The sequence below is a fragment of the Hyperolius riggenbachi genome, chromosome 10 (assembly GCF_040937935.1).
Source record: "Hyperolius riggenbachi isolate aHypRig1 chromosome 10, aHypRig1.pri, whole genome shotgun sequence".
NCBI lineage: Eukaryota > Metazoa > Chordata > Amphibia > Anura > Hyperoliidae > Hyperolius > Hyperolius riggenbachi.
The window spans coordinates 244,621,038-244,646,844 of NC_090655.1; the positions used below are offsets into that span (position 1 = coordinate 244,621,038).

The 25,807-nt window shown below is 45.2% G+C and overlaps 1 protein-coding gene across 1 annotated transcript; it reads left to right on the forward strand.

Annotated features, from left to right (window-relative positions):
• Positions 1–25,486, forward strand: LOC137537029 (zinc finger protein 585A-like). The gene is made up of 14 exons (XM_068259184.1): positions 1–77; positions 1,616–1,735; positions 3,712–3,882; positions 3,968–4,091; positions 4,213–4,310; positions 6,031–6,319; positions 8,823–9,867; positions 10,741–10,825; positions 18,570–18,689; positions 19,039–19,209; positions 19,324–19,390; positions 19,514–19,611; positions 19,710–19,995; positions 22,857–25,486. Exons 2-14 carry the CDS (start codon positions 1,640–1,642, stop codon positions 23,999–24,001), a joined length of 3,795 nt encoding a protein of 1,264 aa, XP_068115285.1. The 5' UTR covers positions 1–77; positions 1,616–1,639; the 3' UTR covers positions 24,002–25,486.
• Positions 25,487–25,807: the final 321 nt, after the last annotated feature.

Below are 25,807 nucleotides of genomic sequence, written 5' to 3' on the forward strand. Positions count from 1 at the left end.
GGTAGAGACACCGGAAGTTCTGGGTGAAGTGGGCGGAAGTAAGGTTGGAGACTTTGCTGGGACTGGCAGCAGAGGAGGTAATAAGAGATTATTATTTTATATTTATACGCAGTAATGCCCATGTAGCCCACTCCTATATTATCAGCAGCTTCTGCTGTACATAAACAGAACACAGTACTATGTGTATGGCTCTATTACATCTGATACAGACAGTTATTACCTATTTTGCAGGGACACTGAGTACACTAAGAGGCTCAGTTATAAATCAGTGATAAACACTCTACACTGCCTCCCTCATATCACAGTGCTCCTCAAAAACATATGCAGCACCATTTATTAAATAAAAAGGGACTTTGTTAGAGACGTATATGGCTGCAATGTGATCGAAAATATCGAGATTTTGGACACTTGACCCATGAGAGGTGCATGAGACTAACACCCACCTCACACACGCGCACTGAATACAAATATTGCAATTGTTAAGCGGCTACCACCTGTCTTTCTTTAGGAGCCAAATCCCACTGGCCTTATTTCTTTCTTACTTGCCACTCAGATTTCAGACACCCATTAGCCGTATGGGGTGACATAACTCTGTAAACGTACTGATTTTGACCGCCCCCCCCCCCCCCCCCTCCGATTTGGAATGATTGCACAGCACGTGACAATTTACTCTGCTTCAATTAATGTTCTCACATGATATGCATCTGTGGGTCTCGTTCTCTTCCTACTCTTGACTGCATGCTGTTACTGTAAACACAGTGCAAACATGCTGCCCCTGTAATCTCTGCTGCCTGATGCAGATGTTTCACCGTGCCTCATGAAAGAACCGACCCTGTTTGTAAGTTGAGTCATGTGTTAAACATGGCGGATCAGCTGTTTTCGGCGCACGGCTCTGAGAGCCGAATGCCGAAACTGGGCGCCCCAGAGCAGCAATGCTGTGTGAGGCGCGTAGCGGTGATTTGGGGCTCTGGCGGCTGCCAGACCCCGAATTACAACTCCTTCTGAGTTCCGACAACTTGGAAGGGGAATAGTATTTAATGGCGCCTCAGAGTTTATCGGCAGCAGGGAGAGCCGTCATTCGGCTCTCACCGCACCAAATTGAGCTGCGCCAAAGTAATATGCACCCTAAACATGGGGAAGCATGAATAAATAACTTACTTTTGGACAACTCTGAACTCTTTAAATGTACGGTACTTTTAAAGTCAATGGGAATCAGTTTAAAAAAAAAAGTGCTCCCGAAGACGGACCGCTCCATACTGCACAGGCTCAAGCACCCTCTCTCACGCACTCGCGCGTGTGCAGTATGGAGCTGCCTGTCTTTGGGAGGATTTGGCTCCCGAAGACTTCTGATGTCTCCCGTGCCGAGGGATCCAAACGGGGAAGCTATCACTGCACCGAGGGCACCGGGAGTGGGGAGGGAAGGCTCTATAGGACCCAGAGCCTTCCTTCTCCTTAGGTAAGTATCTGGATTTTTTTTTTACTGATTCCCATTTACTTTAAATTGTTTTAAACTACATATAACAGTTTATACAATATTGTAACATGTATCAACAAAAATATGTAATAAAAAAAGAGATGTGCAGTCTGGATAATTCTCAGTCTATTATCTTTACAGAGAGAGACGTGAGGACTAAACCACATGACCGCATCTCTGATGATGGATGAAAAACAGTGTCTTATAACTGAGAAGATATTAAATCTTGCCTTGAACATCATCTGCCTGCTGACAGGAGAGGTGAGGAGGATTCTGGGAGGACACATGACATCACTCTTATCTCTATTAATAAGACACACACCTGACTAGAGAGGCGAGGAGCATTCTGGGAGGTCACATGACATCACTCTTATCTCTATTAATAAAAAAAAAACACTTACCTGACTAGGGAGTTGAGGAGGATTCTGGGAGGTCACACCTTATCTCCATCAATAAACACACACCTGACTGGTGAGGTGAGGAGGATTCTGGTTGGTAACATGACATCACTTTTATCTCTATTAATAAAACACACACCTGAATGGAGAGAGGAGGAGGATTCTGGGAGGTCACATGACATCACGTTTATCACTATTAATAAAACACACACCTGACTGGAGAGGTAAGGAGGATTCTGGGAAGTCACATGACATCGCTCTTATTTCTATTATTAAGGCACAGACCTGGAGAGGAGGATTCTGGGAGCAAGGAACGTCACTCTGGTGCCTGCTCCGCACCACTCAGCGCCTGACTTGGACGCAGCTATAGACCGTAATGGGAATTACGAATATAGTGGTGCAGGGGGAAAAACACTGTGATTCAGGTTATGGCAATAGCTGGACCCCAATTCACACCTCTAAAGGAGTAGGCTAAGTAGTCTGTAGAACAGCGAGGAGAACTCCAGCGCTTACCACTAAGGCTGCATCTGAAATGACCACAGTGGGGGGAAAGGCTGTGCATCCCTAGACTGTTAGCACTTGTCTAGGATGCAGGGCATGCATTTTTCAGTCTGGCAGAGGCGGTGTATGCCTGTGTGATTAACCATTCATTTGCAACATGTGTCTAGGGATACGCAGCCTTTCTCCCCACCTTTCCTTAACTTTGTAACTATGTAACTGTCAGGTTAGCTGCTCCCAGCCCCTCCTCCTGAGTTTCCTGTTTGCATAAAAGTTACACATTTTTTTCACTTAGCTGCTCCCAAGGTTTTAAATTTAGGTTAGGTCACTTGCCCGGAGGTTTGCCTCACCGTGGCACAAGTGTCTAGTTTAATATACTTTGCATGCAAACCATATTGGAAGCTAAAGTTCCTCCTAGTTTAATAAATGTTAGCACTTGTCTAGGATGCAGGGCATGAATTTTTCAGTCTGGCAGAGGTGGTGTATGCCTGTGCGATTAACCATTTATTTGCAACATGTGTCTAGGGATGCGCAGCCTTTCCCCCCACCTTTCCTTAACTTTGTAACTATGTAACTGTCAGGTTAGCTGCTCCCAGCCCCTCCTCCTGAGTTTCCTGTTTGCATAATAAGTAGTAGCAGATTTGCATATGATTTTCATCTGAATTGAATGCAAAGTGTGCAGAAAATCTATTTAGGTGCTTCACACTGAGCTGGTGGTCATTTCAGATGCAGCCTTAGTGGTATGCGCTGGCGTTCTCCTCGCTGTTCAACAAAATGTAATTTACAATTTTTTTTGCTTAGCTGCTCCCAAGTTTTCAATTTAGGTTAGGTGACTTGCCCGGAGGTTTGCCTCACTGTGGCGCAAATGTCTAGTATAATATACTTTGCATGCAAACTATAATGGAAGCTAAAGTTCCTCCTAGTTTAATAAATGTTAGCACTTGTCTAGGATGCAGGGCATGCATTTTTCAGTCTGGCAGAGGCGGTGTATGCCTGTGCGGTTAACCATTTATTTGAAACATGTGTCTAGGGATGCGCAGCCTTTCCCCCCACCTTTTCTTAAGTAGTCTGGAGGACAATATATTTATTATAGTCCCCTAGATTACCTTGCGAAGGGGGAGCCATCTTGCTGCTTCTCCTTGCGCCCAAAATGCAGCTGGCGGGAACATACCTAGTCTCTGGGAGGTCACATGACATCACTCTTATCTCTAATAATAAAACTCAACCTAATTGATGAGGGGAAAAAAATTAGGGGGGTGTTGCACATTACACACACAAAATAGGTTAGGAGGATTCTGGGAATGCACATGGTGATGGTTCTTTCTGTATGTTATTACACAGGATTATGATGTAGTGAAGAAGACAACTGGTGAGCTTTTGGCATCCAGCAGCCATCTCCATCGCCAGTCCTCCATCACACTGCCCTCTAATCATTCTCCAACAACTGAAATAAATAATGAGAAGAAGATTCTAGATGCCATCCACAAGATGATTGAGCTGCTGACAGGAGAGGTAAGCAGTGCTGGGAATTATGGGACATAATCCAGTAACAACAAGGGGTGTGTCTGGGTGGTGACTGTATCATTGTGTGTGTCAGGTTCCTCTAAGGTGTGAGGATTTCACCATCTATTTCACCATGGAGGAATGGGAGTATATACAAGGACACAAGCACCTTTACAAGGACGCCATGATAGAGGATCAGCCGCCACTCACATCACAGAGTAAGAGGAGACTTTAATTTCTTGTATGGGAGAAAGCAGTACAGAGGGCCCACCTAGATCCCCCAACATTTGATAATCACTTGGAGACATGGTATTCAGTCAGTATGTGTGTTTCTTACAGATGGATCCAGTAACAGAAACCCATCAGAGAGATCTACAGGTCCTCTTTATTCCATGGATTGCTCACACAAAGATCCCATCATCCCTCACCCTGATCAGGTAGGTGGAACTAAAGTGTGTAAAGCCTAAAATTAGATCCTTGACTGAAAACCACTGTAGGTTATTTATATTGGCATTAATATTTTGAATATGTTAATACTACTAAAATTCACATATAAAGGTGAGCGTAAAAAACTGAACGGTCAATGCTGACACCACAAGAAAAACACACACACTGTCCCAAGCATAGGGCTTGATTCACTAAGCTGCACTGCTAAAACAGCACAGCTTAATGAGAGGCGTGCAAGGTCAGCGCACACTATGCTGCGGTAGTGCACCGTAGTGTGCGCTGCTAACTTACGTGCGCATCTTGTAACTAACGGCCACTCCACTCGTACCGCCCTGGGCCCTGGCAGGTCCAGTGGCCTTCAAGGACCTGTTCCAGGCATTTTGATTGGCCCAATAGGCTGCCTGTCAGGATTGAGCCAATCAACATACAGGGATCACGTCCTAGAAAGCCGCTGGATTGGGGGTCAGGGTGGGTTCAGTGGAGCGGGCGGTAGTTACAAGGAGCGCGCGTAAGTTACCAGCGCACACAAAGCTGCACTACCGCAGTATAGCATGCGCTGAGCTCGCACTCCTCCGATTAAGCTGCACTACTTTATGAATCAAGCCCATACAGAGCTATCTGATATCCTTTTACAAATTACACCTCATCTTCAGGTGTAAAATCTCCAATTGTAAAAGCAAAAACTAAAATCATACTCCTGTGCAAAAAAACACTCCTAATAGCCATTAGGTCTCTATGCTATGCTTGTTTTGCTTCCACCTTGTCCCACATCTATCGGCTTAAAATCAAAGTTCACTCAATGCAATTCCAATAGAGTCACTACGTCCAGCTGTCAGATATATTGCAGCAGATCTGCTACTCGCAGATAACACAGTGCCGTTGGTGTCACTCTGCTTATGCCAATCTTATTGCATTCAGCGGGTATGAACTTACCGTTACTTTGTTTCTCTTCATGTGTAGTTTGCCAGGTTTCCTTTCAGTGTCCCAGTGGAACTTGAGTACATCTCCTTTACTTTACCCTTTTAGCAGCCAATTTATTTAGAGGCTTGCAAGTGCACCAGGCCAATTTATTTTAGCACCTTTTTTTTATTTCTTCTTTGTTACATTTCCTTGCTTCTAATTAGTGCTACTATAATGTGTATTTATTGCCACTTGTCACTAGGGGGCAGTGTGAGACAATTACAGAGGACTTCTACTTTCAGTTTCTATATTTTCTGCTAGTAGAGAGAGAGATGAAAGCATTCCAAGAATTTACAGCACAATGAGTTCTGCCTACCGAGGTCAAATGCAGTGCACTTATCTTAAACAAGGTCACTCTATTGAAGATGCTAATGAGTTAAGGGATGATGTGTATGCAGATCTACACCTCACTGTACCCTATTAAACCAACATGTTTTGGCATAATTGTCTGAGTATGCCGAAACATGTTGGTTTAATTTTTAAAGCTATACCAGATAGCGCTGCATGTTTTTTATGCACACCTTTTATAGATGAGTTTTAGTAGTATTAAAATAAGGTCTACAACTCAGTTCTCCTCTGTTTTGAATTTTGTATCTTTTGGAGTGGGGTGAGGGGGGGTCCCTTATTTAGAGGAAAGCAGCAGGGTGAAACTTTTTGGCAGAACTGTACCGGTATACCTGCAGTGCTGCCTGAGTCTTGTATAATATCTTGAATATGTGTTTTTGTCATTATTTGTATTATGTTGTTTAGGATGAGGAAGATATTGATGTGAATGTTGAGCTTAAGGATAAAAAAGAAGCCGTATATGCGAGGAGTGATCAGTGGTCTACAGAGGGGGATGTCCTGAAGAGGACAATTAAAGAAGAAGCACAAGAAGAGTCATATGAGTGGGATAATCAGCAGGCTGCAGAAGAGGAGGAAATAATGAGGACTATTGAAGAAGAGGAAATGCATGTGAGGGGTTATCAGCAGTGTATGGAGGAGGGTGACATAATGAGGACAATTAAAGAGGAGGAATCTTCTCTAGATATTGGCATGGGTAAGTAATTAGCACTAAATACAGATTTTTCTCATATTCTCATGCTATTTTACAGCAGATCTTTAAATCTCCAGTGAAGATGAAATTACATTTTTAAGCTGTAGAGAGTAGCAAAAATCACTTTCAGTCAAATAACAAAATAATTCCTCCTACCTGTATGTGTAGGCCAGAGAAGTACAGGGAGTAGCGTTCCCCATGTTGAAAATATTTTCCTTACATTTGGTAGTCCAGTATAAAGAGTTTCTGCCTGGCTTAGCTTCTCCTTTCTTCTTTATTGCCAGGCTAGGCCTCTATTGTCTCTGTTAAGGGGTCTGAGCACTGCAGAAAATGAGTCATTGAGCAGGAGAACAACCATGGAGAGGGAGTAGGAGGCACTAGGTTGAGGAGCCTGGCCTTGTGAGCATACAATCTAGAGGGTAGTAGGGTGGAGACACCAGGGAGAGAACCCTGCACATGTGAGCTTAGTATATGGTAGTGGGGTGGAGACACTAGTGAGAAGACCCTGCTCATGTGAGCTTACAATTTAGAGGTAATAGGGTGGAGACACTTTGGGGAGGACCCCTCCCATGTGAGCTTAGAATCTAGAGGGTAGTGGGATGGAGAAACAATGGAGAGGGCCCTGCTTGTCTTCATTCATATTGCAACAAGCTTGGCAGCTGGCATTGGATTGGCTGGGTCATTGACTTTAAAGCTGGCCTTCATTCGCCTGATGGAGGACTTGCCTGCTGACATTGAGGACTAGGTGATAGGCTTGCCTACTGTCCTTGAGGGGTTAGGTTATGGGCTTGTCTTCTGGCCTTGAGGGGCTAGGTGATAGACTTACCTACTGACCTTGAGGGCCAGCTGATGGGCTTGCCTATTGTACCTGAGAGACTATGTGGTAGGTAGACTTGCTTACTGATCTTAAATGGCTAGGTGATAGACTTACCTACTGACCTTGAGGGCCAGCTGATGGGCTTGCCTACTGTACCTGAAAGGCTATGTGGTAGGTAGACTTGCTTACTGATCTTAAATGGCTAGGTGATAGTCTTTATTAATGACCTTGAGGGACTAAGTAATAGGCTTGCCTACTGACCTTGAGGGACTAGGTGATGGGCTTGCCGAATAGGTTTGCGTGGCCACAGTTCCTTCCGTGTACGAGCGGAGCCGCACTGAGCAGGCACTAGATAGACCATGCCTGTGCAGTAGCACAGAGCCACTCATAAATGGCTTTTTCCTCTGTGCACAAGTGGCTCCATGCTTTTCCACAGGCATGGACCATCGGTGCACCTGTGCAGTCTGGCCAAGCTTGTACACAGAGGGGAGCGCAGCTGCTAAGAAGAAGAGGGTCCTGGGGACCAGCGGTATGCAGCATGGAAGATCCAGAGGCTTCCCTTTTCTCAGGTAAGTACCTACATTTTTTATTTTTTTAAGTCACAGGTTTGCTTCAATAATAACTTTCAAGCACCAGAAGCCAAGTTTATCTGGCATTTACCAATCCCCGTTGGTGCAGGATAACTGAGACACTACTGTAGTAATTAAAAGAGAGTTTAAATTACGGTACCTTTTTAAAGGCTACCAGAATCTGAAAAAAAAAGATACTTACCTCAGAGGGACAGATACGCTGCCAGGGGCTGGAGGAGGCCCCAGGTAAGTAGATCTTGTTTTCTTTTTGTTACCTTGGACCTGTCCTTTAAGGCCCCAGAGAAAGGGATATTTTTTCCTTGAGAAAGATAAGGTCCAGCTGAGTAAAACATATAGGCATGACAGCTCTTACACACCAATCCTGGCCTTTCATGTCTGGAGTGAGCGCTCCTCCACCTACTGTCTACGGCACACCAGCTGTATGAGTCACATGACGCAGCTGTGACTTCCTGGATGTACTGAGGGATGGCATTTATAGCCAATCCAGCCAAGCTGCACTGGCGGTTACCGGCGCTACGTCTCACGCGTGAGTCACCCCCCAGGAACAACCTGCTGAGACCTCTCCAGGAATTCACTGGCACTGTGACCAGGCAGACGTTTGAAGTGGCGGAGGGTGAGATACAATTTACCATCTTTGTTGCACCCCTCTCATTACCGCTGTAATATCTGCCGTTTTTGGACTACCTTACCTTCCTAGTTTCTGCCTGAATGTCGGGCCCAACATCGTTTACAACTCAATCAGACATACACTGAGGTTGTTTATGATGGATGTGGTTGTATGCCATCTGTCAGTGTGTGGAGGGGCGCGCTATTGAGAGTCGGACATGTTATTGGCTTTGGTTCTAGCCTGCACCTCTTTGCTGGTGGTATTCACACACGTGTGTATTTTTGATGTGCAATAATAAAGTTACTGTTTAACTCTTTCTGAGCCATCCATGAGTTTATGCTCTACAAAAAGCGAATTTAACCTTTTCCACAAGTGTTCATCTGTAAATATAATTAGACAGTCAATAGTATTCCCTTTACTTGCTTCGGCCATTCTGTGTTTTTTTTTCTTCAGTAACCCTGCAAGCACCAATCTTCTTTTTTTTCACATTAGATGGACACAATATCGAGATCCCCTTGGAGGGATGTCTTTTCTCACCTCCAGATGATGCTGCAGAAGATAATGGTGTCATGGAATATTCTCTAAGCGGAGACCCCATCACTGGAAATACACATTACAGACTTTACCATGAGGAGAGATCACCGGATCCCTCTAATCCTGAGGAGTCTTCTGATAGATCCCATACTGTTACCTCACAGATCCCGCGGGGTTATCACAGGGAGGAGAGGTCATCAGATCCTTTCAGTCTTCTCAGACTTCACAGCGTGGATAGATCAAAAGATTTGTTTAACCGTGACGGATCATCTTGCCCTGTTAAATATGAAAGCGAGAAGCTATATCCATGCCCCGCCTGTGACAAATGCTTTAGATGGAAATCACGCCTCATCCTGCATCAGAGAGTGCACACCGGAGAGCGGCCTTTTTCATGTTCACAGTGCGGGAAAGGGTTCAACCGTAAAGGGTACCTTCTCCAACACCAGAGAAGTCATGCCGGGAAATTTTTACTTTCAGGCTCAGAGTATGGGAAGTGCTTCAGCCAAAAAGGAACCTTTATTACTCACCCGAATATCCACAGAGGTGAACAACCTTTTTCGTGTTCAGAGTGTATGAAGTGGTTTCTGCTTAAAAGCGACCTCCTTAGACACCAAAAAGTTCACAGGGGTGAATGTCCCTTTTTCTGTTCAGAGTGTGGGAAAGGCTTCAGTCACAAGGAAAGCTTCCTTTCACACCAGATAAGTCACACTGGCTTCACTTATAAGAGAAATCTCCTCGCACAGCACAAACATCACATAGCTGATCGGCCCTTTTCCTGCTCAGAGTGTGGGAAACGTTTCCTTCAGAAAGATCACGTCATCACGCATCAGAGAATCCACACTGGCGAGCGCCCCTTTTCATGCACAGTGTGTGGGAAATCCTTCAACGTGAAAGGTAACCTTCGCAGGCACCAAAGAATTCACACAGGAGAGCATCCATTTTTGTGTTCAGTCTGTGGAAAATCTTTTACTCAGAAAGAACATCTGGTCGCACATCAGAAAATGCACATGCACTAAATGTAGGTGCTGTGTGAATTGATCTGTCAGTAGAAAAACTGTAGCATAAGGATGAGGTGATCCTCACTCTCCACTCAAAAGTTATCATCACCTGTTGTCATCTTGTCGCTTGAGGACTCAAGTGGGGGCATCCTAGAGTCATCCTTTCTGGTTCTGTTCCCAATAACTTGTGAGTGTTTGGCCCACTTTAGTTGTACATCCACTAATAGGGTATATGGGATTGTGGGTCAGTAAGCATACCCAGAGTAAAGACTTGGTAGCAGGGCTAACTCTCACCTGTCTGCCAGAGCTTCTTCCCATTTTTTCTCTCCACTGTGTCACCTGACTAGAAGCCTCTAGTGTTCACGTAAGGTACGTGCCACGGTGCCTGTTGTGTTTGGCCTCTAGCGTTTTTCAGGTGCCCTGGGAATGAAGACATGGGGGGAATGCCCGGCGGTGGAGAGAAGATACGGAAGGAAGCGTTGGCAGACGGGTGAATGTATTCAGAGACCCGGCAGGTAATGCCTATAGATTTAATCCTGAAATCTATTGGAAATTAGTGTGTAGAAGGATTCGATCCCATAGATCCCTCTCTGATCGACCAGGGTCTGGCCAGCTTTAGACGGGAGAGTTGTTTAATCTATGTTACTGGTGTAGAAGATCAGGTTAACAGCTCCGGAATATAAGCTTACAAGTCAGGGTGGAGTCCTGGGGCCTCTAGTGTTGGGATTGGTGGCCCCTCCTAAGCTCCTCCCATCCCAGCTTTTCTTTTGTGTTCTTCTCTGTTCTTGTTATTATCAGCTGTGCGTTCTTTTCTTCTGTATTATTTTGTTTTGGTTTTTCTGTTGTATGTAGAAGATAAAAACATATTAAAATACCAGATCTGTGATCTCTCTGAGTTCTGTCATTGCTCTGCTGTGTCCTTTGGGGAATAATCGCACCAATCCCTCCAAGAAGAAGTCATCGGTGAGCCTAATAGGTGGTCCTATGCCTATCCTCCAATAACAAGCCCCTGCCCTTCAATTATATTTAATTTGTTTTCATTTTGTATAATGTGAAACTTGCAGGTTATAGTGAAGTGTGAAGCACAGTGAATGGTAAGATATACAATCGGGTATGTGTTAGTGATAAGTTATAATGAGGTGCATAGGGGGTTGATGCACAAAACAAGCATGCAGCTAATCTTGTCAGGTCTGACAATAATGTCAGGAACATCTGATCTGCATATGCTTGTTCAGGGTCTATGGATAAACGTAATAGCGACAGAGGATCATCAGGGATGCTAGGTAATGTGCATTGTTTTAAAAGAAAAACATGGCAGCCTCCATATTCCTCTCCAGTTGTCCTTTAAGTTGCGCTAATAGCGTAACTCGTGGTACTGCAGGCAAAAGTTTACCAATGTTTTGTGCATCAACCCCTGCGGTAAAGAGAAGGATAAGGTGTAATGAGTTACAGAGAGGGATGAGGTATAAGGAGGAACAAGATATATTGAGGCCCATTCAAATCTGGGGAAAGCCAAATACAGCATTTAATCTGAAGAACCTAATCCCAACTGTAAAGCATGGTGGTGGAAATGTTATAAGTATTATTTATAAAGTGCCATCATATCACAAAGTAATGGACAATTAATATACTGTATTAATATACAGTATATATTAATAAATAGGGGTAACAGACAGCACTAGAACAATATAAGAATACAAGATCATGTAGCCCTGGAGAATGGCATGAGTGCAAAGCGATGTGCATGCAATCTATGATGTTAGGGTCTTAGAGACCAAGTAAGCCAATCAGTCAATGAAATAGGTGCATGATAATAAGGGAATGCAATCAAATAGGGTACACAAGGGGGGTTGGACACCCTGTCAAAGGCATACAATCTAAAGGAAGGAGGAAGGAACACACTGGGTAGGGTACTTATGTATGGCTGATCAGCAGAGAAGGTTAGGACAATGATGAGGGAGGGAAGATGAGCAAGCTGATCAGCAGAGAAGGTTAGGACAATGATGAGGGAGGGAAGATGGGCATGAACAGGTGCATTTTGGAGGTTCTGAAGGAAGGTACAAGAACAAGCCTAATGGGGCTTAGAAGGGAGCTCCAGAGAGTAGGAGCAGCTCTAGAAAAATGTTGTTTGGTTGTTGATTTGCTGCATCAGGGCCTGGGCATGCTAGGATTTTATTTGAATATGTAAAAGCATCCATCAGAAGACTGAAGCTCTGAAAGCAGACCTTGCAACACGACAGCAGACATAAATATTCTGGTATATCCACCAAAAATATCTCTGGTAAATAAATAAATAGAGTTCTGCGATGGTGAAGTTACAGCTCAGATCTAAGGGCTGGGTCACACTGGGGCGATTCTTCAGTGCTTTGCTGATCGCTGGCGATCATCAAAGCGCTGCTACAATGTATCCCTATGGATACATTCACACTGCAGCCGTTGCGATTTCGATCAAATGGGGGCGATTGCTCTGTGATTCTCGTTCTATTGAACGAGAATCACAAGCGCAAATCACGCTAAATCACAAGATTTTGCCCGCTAATTGCGATTGCGGAGCTGAACGCGATCGCAGGCAAAGCGCCAAGTGTAAACCGGCCCTTAAGCCTATTGATGTGTTAATTATTTAAAATAGCCTTTGGTCCCCACAAACATCAATGAGCCATAGGCTGTGTACACACATCCAATTTTAATTGGCCAATTTTTCCACCCCCATGTACTGTTGCATGAGGATCAACAGATTTTGAATACTATGAACAGATTGTGTTTTTAAGCTATTGTACTGTATGGAAGTGGTAAAATGGACAATCAAAATTGTATATGTGTGTATGCATCCTAAAAGTCTTGTGCGTATGTACAAGGCTTGGTGTCCAGCAGGGATTGGGATGTGATCCCTAGGGCGACATTGCAGGGCTGAGACTGTACAGACACGTTGCTAGCCTGAAGGCTAGTGGCACAGGTGTGATGTCATGCAGGTGGGAAGATCAGTGCTCTTGGAAGAAGCAGTCCGTCAGGCTGATTGCTGGGGAGGGGGGGGGGGGGGGACTGTCAGGGGCTGCTGTACACATGCTAGATTCATACCTGGGGTTTCCTACAGCCCCCTTCACACTGATTGTTCCCTCACAACATTCCTCCTGTGCCACCTGTATCCTCTGCAATTCAGCCCAGTAAATCCTCTAGCCGGGGCGTACTGTGCATGCACTGCTTAATTGCATGCACGCCCCCGTTGCTGGCAACTGCGCAGGACACTCCCAGTGATGGGAGCGCGATGGGGGTGTGCTCAACTGGACTGTGCATGCTCCAAATGGCCCCCAACTGAAGAAATGACTGGGCCGAATAGCGGAGGATCCAGGCAGCGCGGGAGGATGGTGAGGGTGCGATCAGCCTGGCGGGGCTGGAGGAAGCTCCAGGTATGTATGCTTTTTTTATATTCCCCGTCTCAGGTACACCTTAAGGCCAATATCTCGGAGGAGCTAATTAGTCTGCAGGTTTTTAGGATGTAAGAGAAAACAAAAGTTTGCTTTCTTAAAACAAAGTATTTGTGATAATTCAGGTTGGAGTGAGCTCCGAGATGTCTCCCAGTGAATCTTTGCTGAAATATGCAAAATATCCATTGTTGTCCCTGAAAGCTAAACACACCTCCAGATCTGCTGGAATGCAATGATGTGTTAGCTTATTATTTGTACAGAGCCATTGCATTTTAGTAAGGGGGCTTTTTAAACCATTGTAGCCCCTTACACAATCCAATGAGTTCTGGTTCACCATGAGCTTGCTGGTTAGCCTGTACCTCTGGGTGTTTCGAGGCCTACTCCATAGGGCCACATTAATCCATGCCATGCACTGAGGAGGAGCAACCAATCCCAAACAGTTTGTATGCATGTTGGATTATTATGGCTCTGTACAAATTAACAAACTGACACATCATTGCATTCCAGCGGATCTGGAGGTGTGTTTAGCTTCCAAGGACAACAATGGTTGATTTGCATGTTTCAGCAGTGATGCACTGGTAGACATCTCGAGGCTCACTCCAACCTGAATTATCACAAATACTTTCTGTTTTAAGAAGCATTTTAGTAAGAGGGCTTTTTTGGACCATTGCAGCCCCTTACACCACTGGTGTTGAACTCCAGGCCTGGAGGGCCAGATCCATGCCAGTGTTTAGGATGGACGGAGAACGAGAGGAATGTGTTCTACCTGATGGAGCACACCTTTCCTGATTCAGACCCATCAATTAATTTAAGCTGTGCCAAAAACGTGTGAGGACCTCAGCCCCTCGAAGGACCAGTTTGACATCCCTGCCTTACACACTCCAATGAGTTCTGGTTCAACATGAACTTGCTGGTTAATCTGTACTATAGGATGTAAGAGGAGGAAACTGGAGTGGCCACAGGAAACCCACGCAAACACGTGGGAACCAGTGTGCTAAACTGCAGTCTGTCACAAGATTTGGAAAAGTGATGTGCTGATCAGTGGCGGACATACGGCCGTGCAGGCCGTGCCGCCGCACGAGGGCCCCTGAAGTTCCGTTGCTTCAGGGGCCCATTAAGTATTGCTGGGTTTGTTTGCCTCGGGGCCCCCCCTCATGCGGCGGGAGAGCGGAAAATACAGGAAGTCTCCGGGGCTCCAGCAGACGCTAGAGGCTCAGCCGCTTGGTCTCCGATATGTCTCCAACTTGGAGACATATCGGAGACCAAGCGGCTGGGCCTCTAGCGTCTGCTGGAGCCCCGGAGACTTCCTGTATTTTCCACTCTCCTGCCGCGCATACCGGGAGGGGGGCCCGAGGTGAGGGAGGGAGGGAGGATAGGAGTCGGGCCCCCATCGGATAGCTACCCACCCACCCGGCTACCTACCTACCTACCCACCCAGCTACCTACCCGGCTACCTAACCACCCACCCGGCTACCTACCCACCCGGCTACCTAGCCACCCTGCCGGCTACCTACCCACCCGGCTACCTACCCGGCTACCTAACCACCCACCCGGCTACCTACCCACCCAGCTACCTACACACCCACCCGGCTACCTACCCGGCTACCTAACCACCCACCCGGCTACCTAACCACCCACCCGGCTACCTACCCGGCTACCTAACCACCCTGCCGGCTACCTACCCACCCGGCTACCTAACCACCCACCCGGCTACCCGGCTACCTAACCACCCACCTGGCTACCTACCCACCCGGCTACCTAACCACCCACCCGGCTACCCACCCACCTGGCTACCTAACCACCCACCCGGCTACCTACCTACCCAGCTACCTAACCACCCACCCGGCTACCTACCCACCCGGCTACCTACCCGGCTACCTAACCACCCTGCCGGCTACCTACCCACCTGGCTACCTACCCGGCTACCTAACCACCCACCCGGCTACCTACACACCCACCCGGCTACCTATCCGGCTACCTAACCACCCACCCGGCTACCTACCCACCCGGCTACCTACACACCCACCCGGCTACCTACACACCTACCCGGCTACCTAACCACCCACCCGGCTACCTACACACCCACCCGGCACCTACCCACCAACCCGGCTACCTACCCGGCTACCTAACCACCCTGCCGGCTACCTACCCACCCGGCTACCTACCCGGCTACCTAACCACTTACCCGGCTACCTACACACCCACCCGGCTACCTACCCACCCACCAGGCTACCTACCCACCCGGCTACCTACCAACCCACCAGGCTACCTACCTAAAGACCCACCAGGCTACCTACCTACCCACCCACCCGGCTACCTACCCACCCACCCACCAGAATACCTACCCACCCGGCTACCCAGCCACCCACCAGGCTACCTACCCACCCGGCTACCCAGCCACCCACCAGGCTACCTACCCACCCGGCTAAGGGCTGCCTACATACCCACCCACCAGGCTGCCTACCTACCTACCCACCAGGCTACCTACCTACCCATTTACCCACCAGGCTACCTATCCACCCAACCACCCATGGGAGCTGCGCGCCGGATGGAGGCTGGGACAGGAGGTCTGCTGCTGCAGGTGAGTAAATGGTTTTTTTTATTATTTATATTAGCAGGTGTATGTTCTGGGCATGTCTGCCACATGATTGCGTGTATGTTCTGGGCAGGTCTGCCACATGATTGCATGTATGTTCTGGGCAAATTTGCTACATGATTGCATGTGTTTTCTGGGCAAATCTGCCGACATGATTGCACGTATTTTCTGGGCAAATCTGCCGACATGATTGCACGTATTTTCTGGGCATATCTGCCGACATGATTGCACGTATTTTCTGGGCATATCTGCCGACATGATTGCACGTATTTTCTGGGCATATCTGCCTACATGATTGCACGTATTTTCTGGGCATATCTGCCGACATGATTGCACGTATTTTCTGGGCATATCTGCCGACATGATTGCACGTATTTTCTGGGCATATCTGCCGACATGATTGCACGTATTTTCTGGGCATATCTGCCGACATGATTGCACGTATTTTCTGGGCATATCTGCCGACATGATTGCACGTATTTTCTGGGCATATCTGCCGACATGATTGAATGTATTTTCTGGGCATATCTGCCGACATGATTGCACGTATTTTCTGGGCATATCTGCCGAAATGATTGAATGTATTTTCTGGGCATATCTGCCGACATGATTGAATGTATTTTCTGGGCATATCTGCCGACATGATTGAATGTATTTTCTGGGCAAATCTGCCGACATGATTGAATGTATTTTCTGGGTAAATATGCTCACATTATGTGTATTTTCTTGAGAAAACCTGCACAATTATATGCATTTTCTGGGGAAAGGGTCACCAAAACTTGGGCCCACTGTCCTTGCGTTGCACTTTTCAAGGGAACCTGAGGTGAGAATAATATTGAGGCTGCCATATTTCTCTCCTTTTAAGCAATACCAGTTGCCTGGTTGCCGTGCTGGTCCTCTGCCTCTTATTCTTTCAACCATAGACCCTGAACAAGCATGCAGCAGGTCAGGGGTTTCTGACAATATTGTCAGAACTGAGAAGATTAAGCTGCATGCTTGTTGCTGGTGTAATTCAGTTTATTACTGCAGCCAAATAGATCAGCAGGGCCGCCAGGCAACTAGTATTGTTTAAAAGGAAATAAATATGGCAGCCTCCATATCACTCTCACCCCGGGATCACTTTAAAGTAAAGTTAGCTCCGCCCTTATCTGGTCATTGCCACGCCCATTTTTTGCAGCGGCGCTAAGCACCGCAGGTTCTATCCACACCCATTTTTTGCGCCGCAGGTTATAGCCACGCCCATTTTTTGGACGCGGCGCACTTTGCGCGCCGCAGGTCAGGGGGGCCCACAATTGAGATTTTGCACAGGGGCCCACTGCTGGCTGTGTCCGCCACTGGTGCTGATCATATAAAAGTGCTTCAGTTGAACTCCAGCAAAGTGCTGTTATAATTTGTACTCCAATTCTAATCTAGAACACATGCAGGTATGGAGTGATGGCTGCAGTTCCACTATCCTCCACAAAGTGTCTAAATGGAACGCTCAGGCACTGAGGTGGAATGCACTGACAGGATGAGGTGGGGCCTCCAGGCAGGAGTTTGGGGGTCAGGGGTGAAGAGGGAGGAAGTACAGAGCAGACATTGCTGGAACTGGCAGGAGAGGAAGTAGTAAGGTATTATTATATAACTATAGTTAAATGATTTACTGCTTTTCTGACTTGTGCACATATGAGGTCATTATCTGCAGGGAATTTACTTGAGCAAATGGTGAATTGTTTTGCAATGAAAATAACAAGGGGAATCGTCCTCTTTTTTCCTGTTTTATTGAAATTGTGGCATGAAAACCCTTGTTTTGTAGAGATGACTTAAAAAGTGTTAGTTTACTTCCCCTAAGTGTGATTAAGATGAGGTCCTTGATCAGTGGTGTAATATATGCATTGCAGTTTCTACCCATATTTCGTAACTTATCATGTGATGCTGAAAAACAGATGCTGGTGGCCCTGGTGGTTTTCAACTTCTTCCACTTTCCCCAGATTTGAGCCTCGAGACAATCCTGTCTCTGAGGTCTACAGACAATTTCTTTGACTTCATGCTTGGTTTCTGCTGACATGAACTGTCACCTGTGGGACCTTATATAGACAGGTGTTTGCCTTTCCAAATCATGTCCAATCAAGTGAATTTACCACAGATGGACTTCAATTAACTTACTGAAACATCTCAAGGATGATCAGGGGAAGCAGGATGTACCTGAGCTCAATTTTGAGCTTCATGGCTATGGCTGTAAATACTTAAGTACATGTGATTTCTGAGGTTTTTTGTATTTATAATACATTTTCCAAAACTTCAAGTAAACTTTTTCCACGTTGTCATTATGGAGTGTTGTGTGTAGAATTCTGAGGTAAAAAAAATGAATTTAGTTAATTTTGGAATAAGGCTGCTTCATACTAAAATGTGGAAAAAGTGATGTGCTATAACTGCTTTCCAGATGCACTGTATATATACAGTATATATATATATATATATATATATATATATATATATATATATATATATATATATATATATATATATATATACAGTATATATATATATACTCACAAGTGTATTTATCAAACTAACCTCAGTAGTGTTACACTTCTTTTCTTAGTGCTGTGCTCAGCATGCTGAGTGTGCGGCGCATAATGCTTACTCATCCTGATATAATAGAAAGACTTCAGTCCAAAAACTTCTCCGTTTACTATCTCTTTTACAGAGAACAACTCTCCAAATAGATCACATGACCACATTGTTGAGTATGAATGAGGACTGGAGTCACATGACAGAAAAGATACTAAACCTCACCCTGGAGATCATCTACCTGCTGACTGGAAAGGTGAGGAAGATTTTGGGAGGTCATATGACATCACTCTTATCTCTATAAATAAAACACACACCTGACTGGAGAAGTGAGGAGAATTCTGGGAGGTCACATGACATCACTCTTATCTCTATAAATAAAACACACACCTGACTGGAAAGGTGAGTATAATTCTGTGAGGTCACATGATATCACTTTTATCTCTATAAATAAAACACACACCTGACTGGAGAGGTGAGGAGAATTCTGGGAGGTCACATGAATCACCCTTATCTCTATTAATAAAACACACACCTGACTATAGAGGTGAGGATGATTCTGGGAATGGACATGGTGATGATTGTTTATGCACATGTTTCCACAGGATTGTGAAGTTGTGTCAACATTTTCTGGTGAGCTATTGGTATCCAGCAGCCATCTCCATGGCCCACCCCCTGTCAAAAAAAAGCCTCCACCTCACTTATCAACACCTGAGAGAAAGAAAACTAAAATTTTAGAGGTCATCCACATGATGATGGAGCTGCTGACAGGAGAGGTAAGGAGTGCTGGGAATTAGGAGGCATCCTGTAACAGCAACTCATGTTGCTGAGTGGTGACTGTTTATTGTGTGTTAGGTTCCTATAAGGTATAATTTTAACCCTGTCTACAGGAGTGGCAGTATATAGCAGGACACAAGGACCTCATGATGGAGAATCGGCCACCCCTCACATCACTGGGTAAGAGGAGACTTTAATTTCTTGTAAAGCAGAGAGCAGAATGGAGAGTCCTCCTAGATCTCACCCATGATCTCATAATCACATGGAGAGAACAGATTCAGTCACTGTGCGTTTTTCCTACAGATGGATCCAGTAAGAGCTCCCCACCAGAGAGATGTGCAGGTCCTCTTTATCCCTGGGCTCGTCCACAAGAAGAACATAACTACACACTCCGTTATCAGGTAGACTGAAAAGAAGGACCTTATAAAAAGAAAGATATCGTATTTTATTCTTCTGCACAACACTACGTTTGTTGTTGACTTTACTGTTTTGGTTTTAGGGAGAAGAGCAAATACAAGTTAAAATTGAGGTTATCAAGGAAGAAGAAGCCACAGATGTTATGAAAAATCAGGCGGCAGAGGAGGGTGAACTGATGAGGACAATTAAAGAAGAGGAAATAGAAGAGACGTATGTGAAACCTGATGAGCTGTCTGTAGACAGAGTACACATGATGGAGGCAATCAAAGAAGAAGAGACGTATGTGGAAGATGATCAGCAGTCTACAGAGGAGGGTAACATGGTGGAGAACATCGTAAAGGAAGACATTTCTCTAGATATTGGTACAGGTAAGTAATAATCACTATTGGCTGGAGTGTTTTACATTCCCATTTTACTTTTACAATAGAGGATTGTTGGAAAGAATTGGCAGGGAGTGTCCATGCTCAGACTATGGCCCACTGGCTGGTTCTGGGCCAACAAATTTTTCCTCCCTCTCTGTTACCATGGTTATGTTATCACTGCATCACATGATGCAGAACCAATATACTGGCGACAGAGGAATTTTGGAAGTGTGGCGCTACCAGCAGGTGATGGTTTAAATATTACCGCACTCTGGCATGGCAATCTCTGCTGGGAGGAGGCGCAGCAGATATATAGATATTTAACTGTTCTTGAGGGGCAATATTAGGAAGACTTCTATAACAAAGATATACTGAGTGGGAAGCACTATAACAGGGACATTATTACTGCAAGCTCTGTAATTATGCCACTAATATAGGGAACTCTGTGACATGGCCACTATTATAGGGAACTCTATGACAAGACCACTAATTTAGGTATCTATATGATTAGGCCATTATTATAGGGAACTCTGTGCCAAAGCCACTAATTTAGGGAACTCTATTATGAGGCCACTAATATAGGGAACCTTATGCCAAAGCCACTAATATAGAGAAATCTATGACGAGGCCAATAATATAGGGAACTCTATGAGAAGGTCACTAATATAGAGAACTCTATGATGAGACCACTATTATAGGAAACTCTATGACGAGGCCACTATTATAGGGAACTCTATGATGTGGCCACTATTATAGGGAACTCTATGACGAGGCCACTATTATAGGAAACTCTATGACAAGGCCACTAATAAAGGGAACTCTATGACGAGGCCACTATTATAAGGAACTCTATGCTGATGCCACTATTATAGGGAGCTCTATGCTGATGCCACTATTATAGGGAGCTCTATGCTGATGCCACTATTATAGGGAGCTCTATGACGAGACCACTATTATAGGGAACTCTATGATGCGGCCACTATTATAGGGAACTCTATGACGAGGCCACTATTATAGGAAACTCTATGACAAGGCCACTAATAAAGGGAACTCTATGACGAGGCCACTATTATAAGGAACTCTATGCTGATGCCACTATTATAGGGAGCTCTATGCTGATGCCACTATTATAGGGAGCTCTATGCTGATGCCACTATTATAGGGAGCTCTATGACGAGACCACTATTATAGGGAACTCTATGACAAGGCCACTAATAAAGGGAACTCTATGACGAGGCCACTAATAAAGGGAACTCTATGACAAGGCCACTAATAAAGGGAACTCTATGACGAGGCCACTATTAGAGGGAACTCTATGCTGATGCCACTATTATAGGGAGCTCTATGCTGATGCCACTATTATAGGGAGCTCTATGACGAGACCACTATTATAGGGAACTCTATGACAAGGCCACTAATAAAGGGAACTCTATGACGAGGCCACTAATAAAGGGAACTCTATGACGAGGTCACTATTATAGGGAACTCTATGACAAGGCCACTAATAAAGGGAACTCTATGACGAGGCCACTATTAGAGGGAACTCTATGCTGATGCCATTATTATAGGGAGCTCTATGACAAGGCCACTAATAAAGGGAACTCTATGACGTGGCCACTATTATAGGGAACTCTATGACAAGGTCACTAATAAAGAGAACTCTATGACGTGGCCACTATTATTGGGAACTCTATGATAATAATAAAACAAAAGCACCCAGATACAGCACTCATATATAATGGATACATGCATTTTAGCATAAAAATGCTCATATAAAATGAATCAATGAATTCACTTCTAAAAACTAAGCTAGCAAGCAGAGTCATACACCAAACACATTCCGTTAATTAACAGTCCTAGAGGGAGCGCTATGCCATGATGCGTGCGCCATCAAACAAATGACAGATAGTAAGTAGGTGAGCGCTTCAGGCAGTGCTTGCTCTATATATCACAGTCCACGCAGTGGGTGTCCCCCCTTTTTATAAGGACTCACCAGATGTTGCGGTCCTTAGGGCCCGTGTACGCTTCTGGGGTATTGGCCACCCCACGGCCTCTCTGGCAATCCACTACCACCACCTCTGTGGCTGTGTACAATAAAAGAAACCCCTCATCCCATAAAAGCGTAAGATTTATTCATAAAAAATATATATTAGAAAGTCGGAATACAAATGTTAAAGCATACCAGCATCGCCCGTCCTATTACATGTACAGTAACGCGCTCAACACACGTGCAGAGGGATTGCAGTGGACAAACCTGCTTTTAGCCAACATATGCGGGTAGCCACTGATGGCCTGGTCTAGCTTTACACCACAAAGTGCGGTCACCTGCTGGTAGCAAAAAGCAAAAACTCCCACGGTAACAGTACGGCCGCATCCGACCTACGTTCCACTCTGTGACGTCACTCCGTAACTCCGCCCAACGTTTCGTTTCCCTAGCAACTCATCAGGGGCAAAATGAGCTGTCCTGCAGAAACCCGTGTGGACCAGCCCAAAATAATTAATAAATGAATATTGTCAATATATAATAAGCAATTTTATTCATTATGTTATTTTCACAATTACTTTTTAAAAGGAACCCGATGTGTGAGACCTATGGTAGCTGCCATATTTATTTCCTTTTAAATAATACCAGTTGCCTGGCAGCCCTGCTGATCTTTCTGGTCAGTAGGGTCTAAATCACACACCTGAAACAAGCATGCAGCTAGTCTTGTTAGATTTGTCATAGACATCTGATCTGAGGCAGAGGATCAGCAGGAAAGCCAGGCAATGTGCATTATTTAAAAGGAAATAAAAATGTCATCCTCCATATCCCTCTCACCTCAGGTTCCTTTTAACATAATTTTATGACTACGTTTTCTCTCTAATAGATGGACACTACGTCTGTAATACCTCCGAGGGATGTCTTATCTCCCCTCCAGATGAAGCTGCAGAAGATAATGGCGTCACACAATGTTCTCCAGGAGGAAACCTCATTACTAGAAATACACATCACAGACTTTACCATGAGGAGAGATCACCGGATCCCTCTAATCCTGAGGAATCTTCTGACAGATCCCATCCTGTTACCCCAAATACCCACCCAGGATCAAACAGTGCAGGTAGATCACATGATCTGTCTAATCCTGAGGGATCTCCCTCCAGTAACTCTGGTCCTGTGAGACACAGAGGTGAGAAGAGATTTGCATGTTCTAATTGCGATAAGTATTTTGTCAGGAAATCACTTCTTATCTTACATCAGAAGGCTCACTCAGACAAACATCCGTTTCTATGCCCTGAGTGTGGGAAATGTTATAGCACCAAAGAACAGCTGCAGAGGCACTTGAGGCGTCACACAAACAGGCGCCCCTTTTCATGTTCAGAGTGTGGGAAAGGATTTATTCAAAAAGGGGAGCTCCTTCAGCACCAGAGGGTTCACACGGGAGAGCGTCCTTTCTCATGTCCGCTGTGTGGGAAATGCTTCATCCAGAAAGGAGGTCTTCTCGCTCACCAGAGAATTCATATGGGTGCCCGCCCCTTTTCCTGTACAGAGTGTGAGAAATGTTTCATTCATAAGGCAGACCTCCTCAGACACCAGAGAATTCACACAGGTGAGCGGCCTTTTACGTGTTCAGAGTGTGGGAAAGGTTTCATTCGGAAAGGAGAACTTCTTAACCACCACAAAATCCACACGGGTGAGCGTCCCTTCTCGTGTTTAGAGTGTGGGAAACGGTTTGTTCACAAGGAAAAACTTCTCATTCACCAGAGACGACACACTGGCGAGCGTCCTTTTCCATGCCCAGAGTGTGGGAAATGCTACATGCACAAAGGAGACCTTCTTATACATCAGAGAAGTCACACAGGCGAGCGTCCTTTTTCATGCTCAGAGTGTGGAAAAAGTTTCACTCGGAAAGGGGTTCTTGTCGCCCACCAGAGAAGTCACACCGGTGAGCGCCCTTTTGTCTGTTCAAAGTGTGGAAAAGATTTTAAAAAGAAAGCGGCTCTGATTCAGCATCACAAAACACATAATTCCTGATGCCGAGGAGATGCAAAAGGTGGCAAGAAGAAAATATAAAGTTTATAACGTTTTTCACTTATGCTAAGGACAAATATGTATACCTTTTGGGACACGTTTTGCTACACATATGCACTTGACCCCGCCCTGGAAACCACTTTGTGTTTTACTCCAGTAACTTCCTACCATTTCTGACATCTATGGCTGTTATTCTTAACTGTTTACCTCCCCTTCCAGAACATGTCACATGACCCAGGGATTTTAAAGAAGGTCCGAACTCTTGCACAGCACACAATGAAAAGTCTTTATTCCACATATTGTTGCTGATGAAATTTTCTGTTCTGTGTTTGTTTAGCCAGTTTAAAGTTTCTAATAAGTACTTATCAGCAGCTGTGACTGCAGGAGCACTGCAGAGGCACCTCTCTCTATACAGCAAACACTGAGGGTTAAAGGACAACTGAAGTAAGAGGTATATGGAGGCTGCCATATTTATTATTTTTAAGCAATACCAGTTGCCTGGCTGCCCTGCTAATCCTCTTCCTCCAATACTTTAACCATAGCCCCCGAACAAGCATGCAGCAGATCAGATGTTTCTGACATTAATGTCAGATCAGACAAGATTAGCTGCATGCTTGTTTATGGTGTTATTCAGACGCTGCTGCAGCAAAATAGATCAGCAAGGCTGCCAGGCAACTGGTATTTTTCAAAAGGAAATCAATATGGCAGCCTCCATATTCTTCTCCCTTCACTTGTCCTTTAATCCCCCTTCACGCTCCCTGCAAAGTGAAACTTGCATTTTTATCATTTTCATAAATTGTAATGAAATATTGTTGTCCATGAAGTTTATTATGCTTTGACTACTCCCTTAGAGCAGAGAGGAAGTTCTTTGTTTAGTTCCTCTTTGAACCCCCATTATGTAAAAAAAAATAGGTTTTCATTAAAGGACAAAGCTTTATCAATGTCTTATGGTGGCCATACATAATTTAATGGGTATAAATTATTTTTTTTAATTAATTCTATGAAATGATTGTGGAAATGGACTATTCAGAAGAATCTCGAACGATAAAATATACCTGTGTGTTGCTGCCTGTACAGGGATGAGGGCCGCAGTGAGGTGGAAATATGGAGTAGGATGGGGCGGGTTGTTTCCTAAAGCTCACACATGTTGTCGGTTTTTAGGATAACAGTTAACAGTCTTGAAAGATGAGCTGACAGTCCAGGGATGAGTCTAGGCCCAGAATTTGTCTGATACGGAGAGCCCAGCTTGTTGTCTATAAACCAAAAATACTTTTCTTACCTACAGCTTCTTGCTTTCCATTAAAGACTCTGTACTTAAAAAAAAAAAACCCTCTGGGGGATACTTACCTCAGGAGAGTAAAGCCTCAGGGTCCCAATGAGGCTTTCCCATGCAGGGAATCCAGCGCTGTCTCCCTCCGAATCCACCCTGACAAGCTATGATATATTTACCTCTCCGGGATCCGCTGCAGGCGCACTAGCGGCTCTTCGTTCGTGTAAGGCAGAAATAGCTGAACCTGATCATATCCGCTCTACTGTGCAGGCGCAAAGGACTGGTGCCTGCGCAGTAGAGCGGATCCGATCGGGTTCGACTATTTCCGCCTTATCTGAACAAAGAGCTGCTAGTGTGCCTGCGCAGGATCGCGATAGGTAAATATTTACCTTGCCGTTGTTCGGGGGGCTGCAGCGCTGGATTCCTGGGACACCGGAGGACGGGGGAAGACTCATTAGGATCCAGAGGCTTCCCCCTCCCGAGGTAAGTATCCCCCAGAGGGTTGTTTTTTTATTACAGATTTTCTTTACAGCACACCT

What these genes read in the sequence shown, in the direction of transcription:
- LOC137537029 (XM_068259184.1), top strand. Translation starts at nt 1,640, where the DNA reads ATGACCGCATCTCTGATGATGGATGAAAAACAGTGTCTTATAACTGAG. An exon ending in TTCTCTAGATATTGGCATGG is followed by an intron (nt 6,320 to 8,822) that starts GTAAGTAATTAG and finishes TTTTCACATTAG; the next exon opens with ATGGACACAATATCGAGATC. An exon ending in CCTCCAAGAAGAAGTCATCG is followed by an intron (nt 10,826 to 18,569) that starts GTGAGCCTAATA and finishes TCTCTTTTACAG; the next exon opens with AGAACAACTCTCCAAATAGA.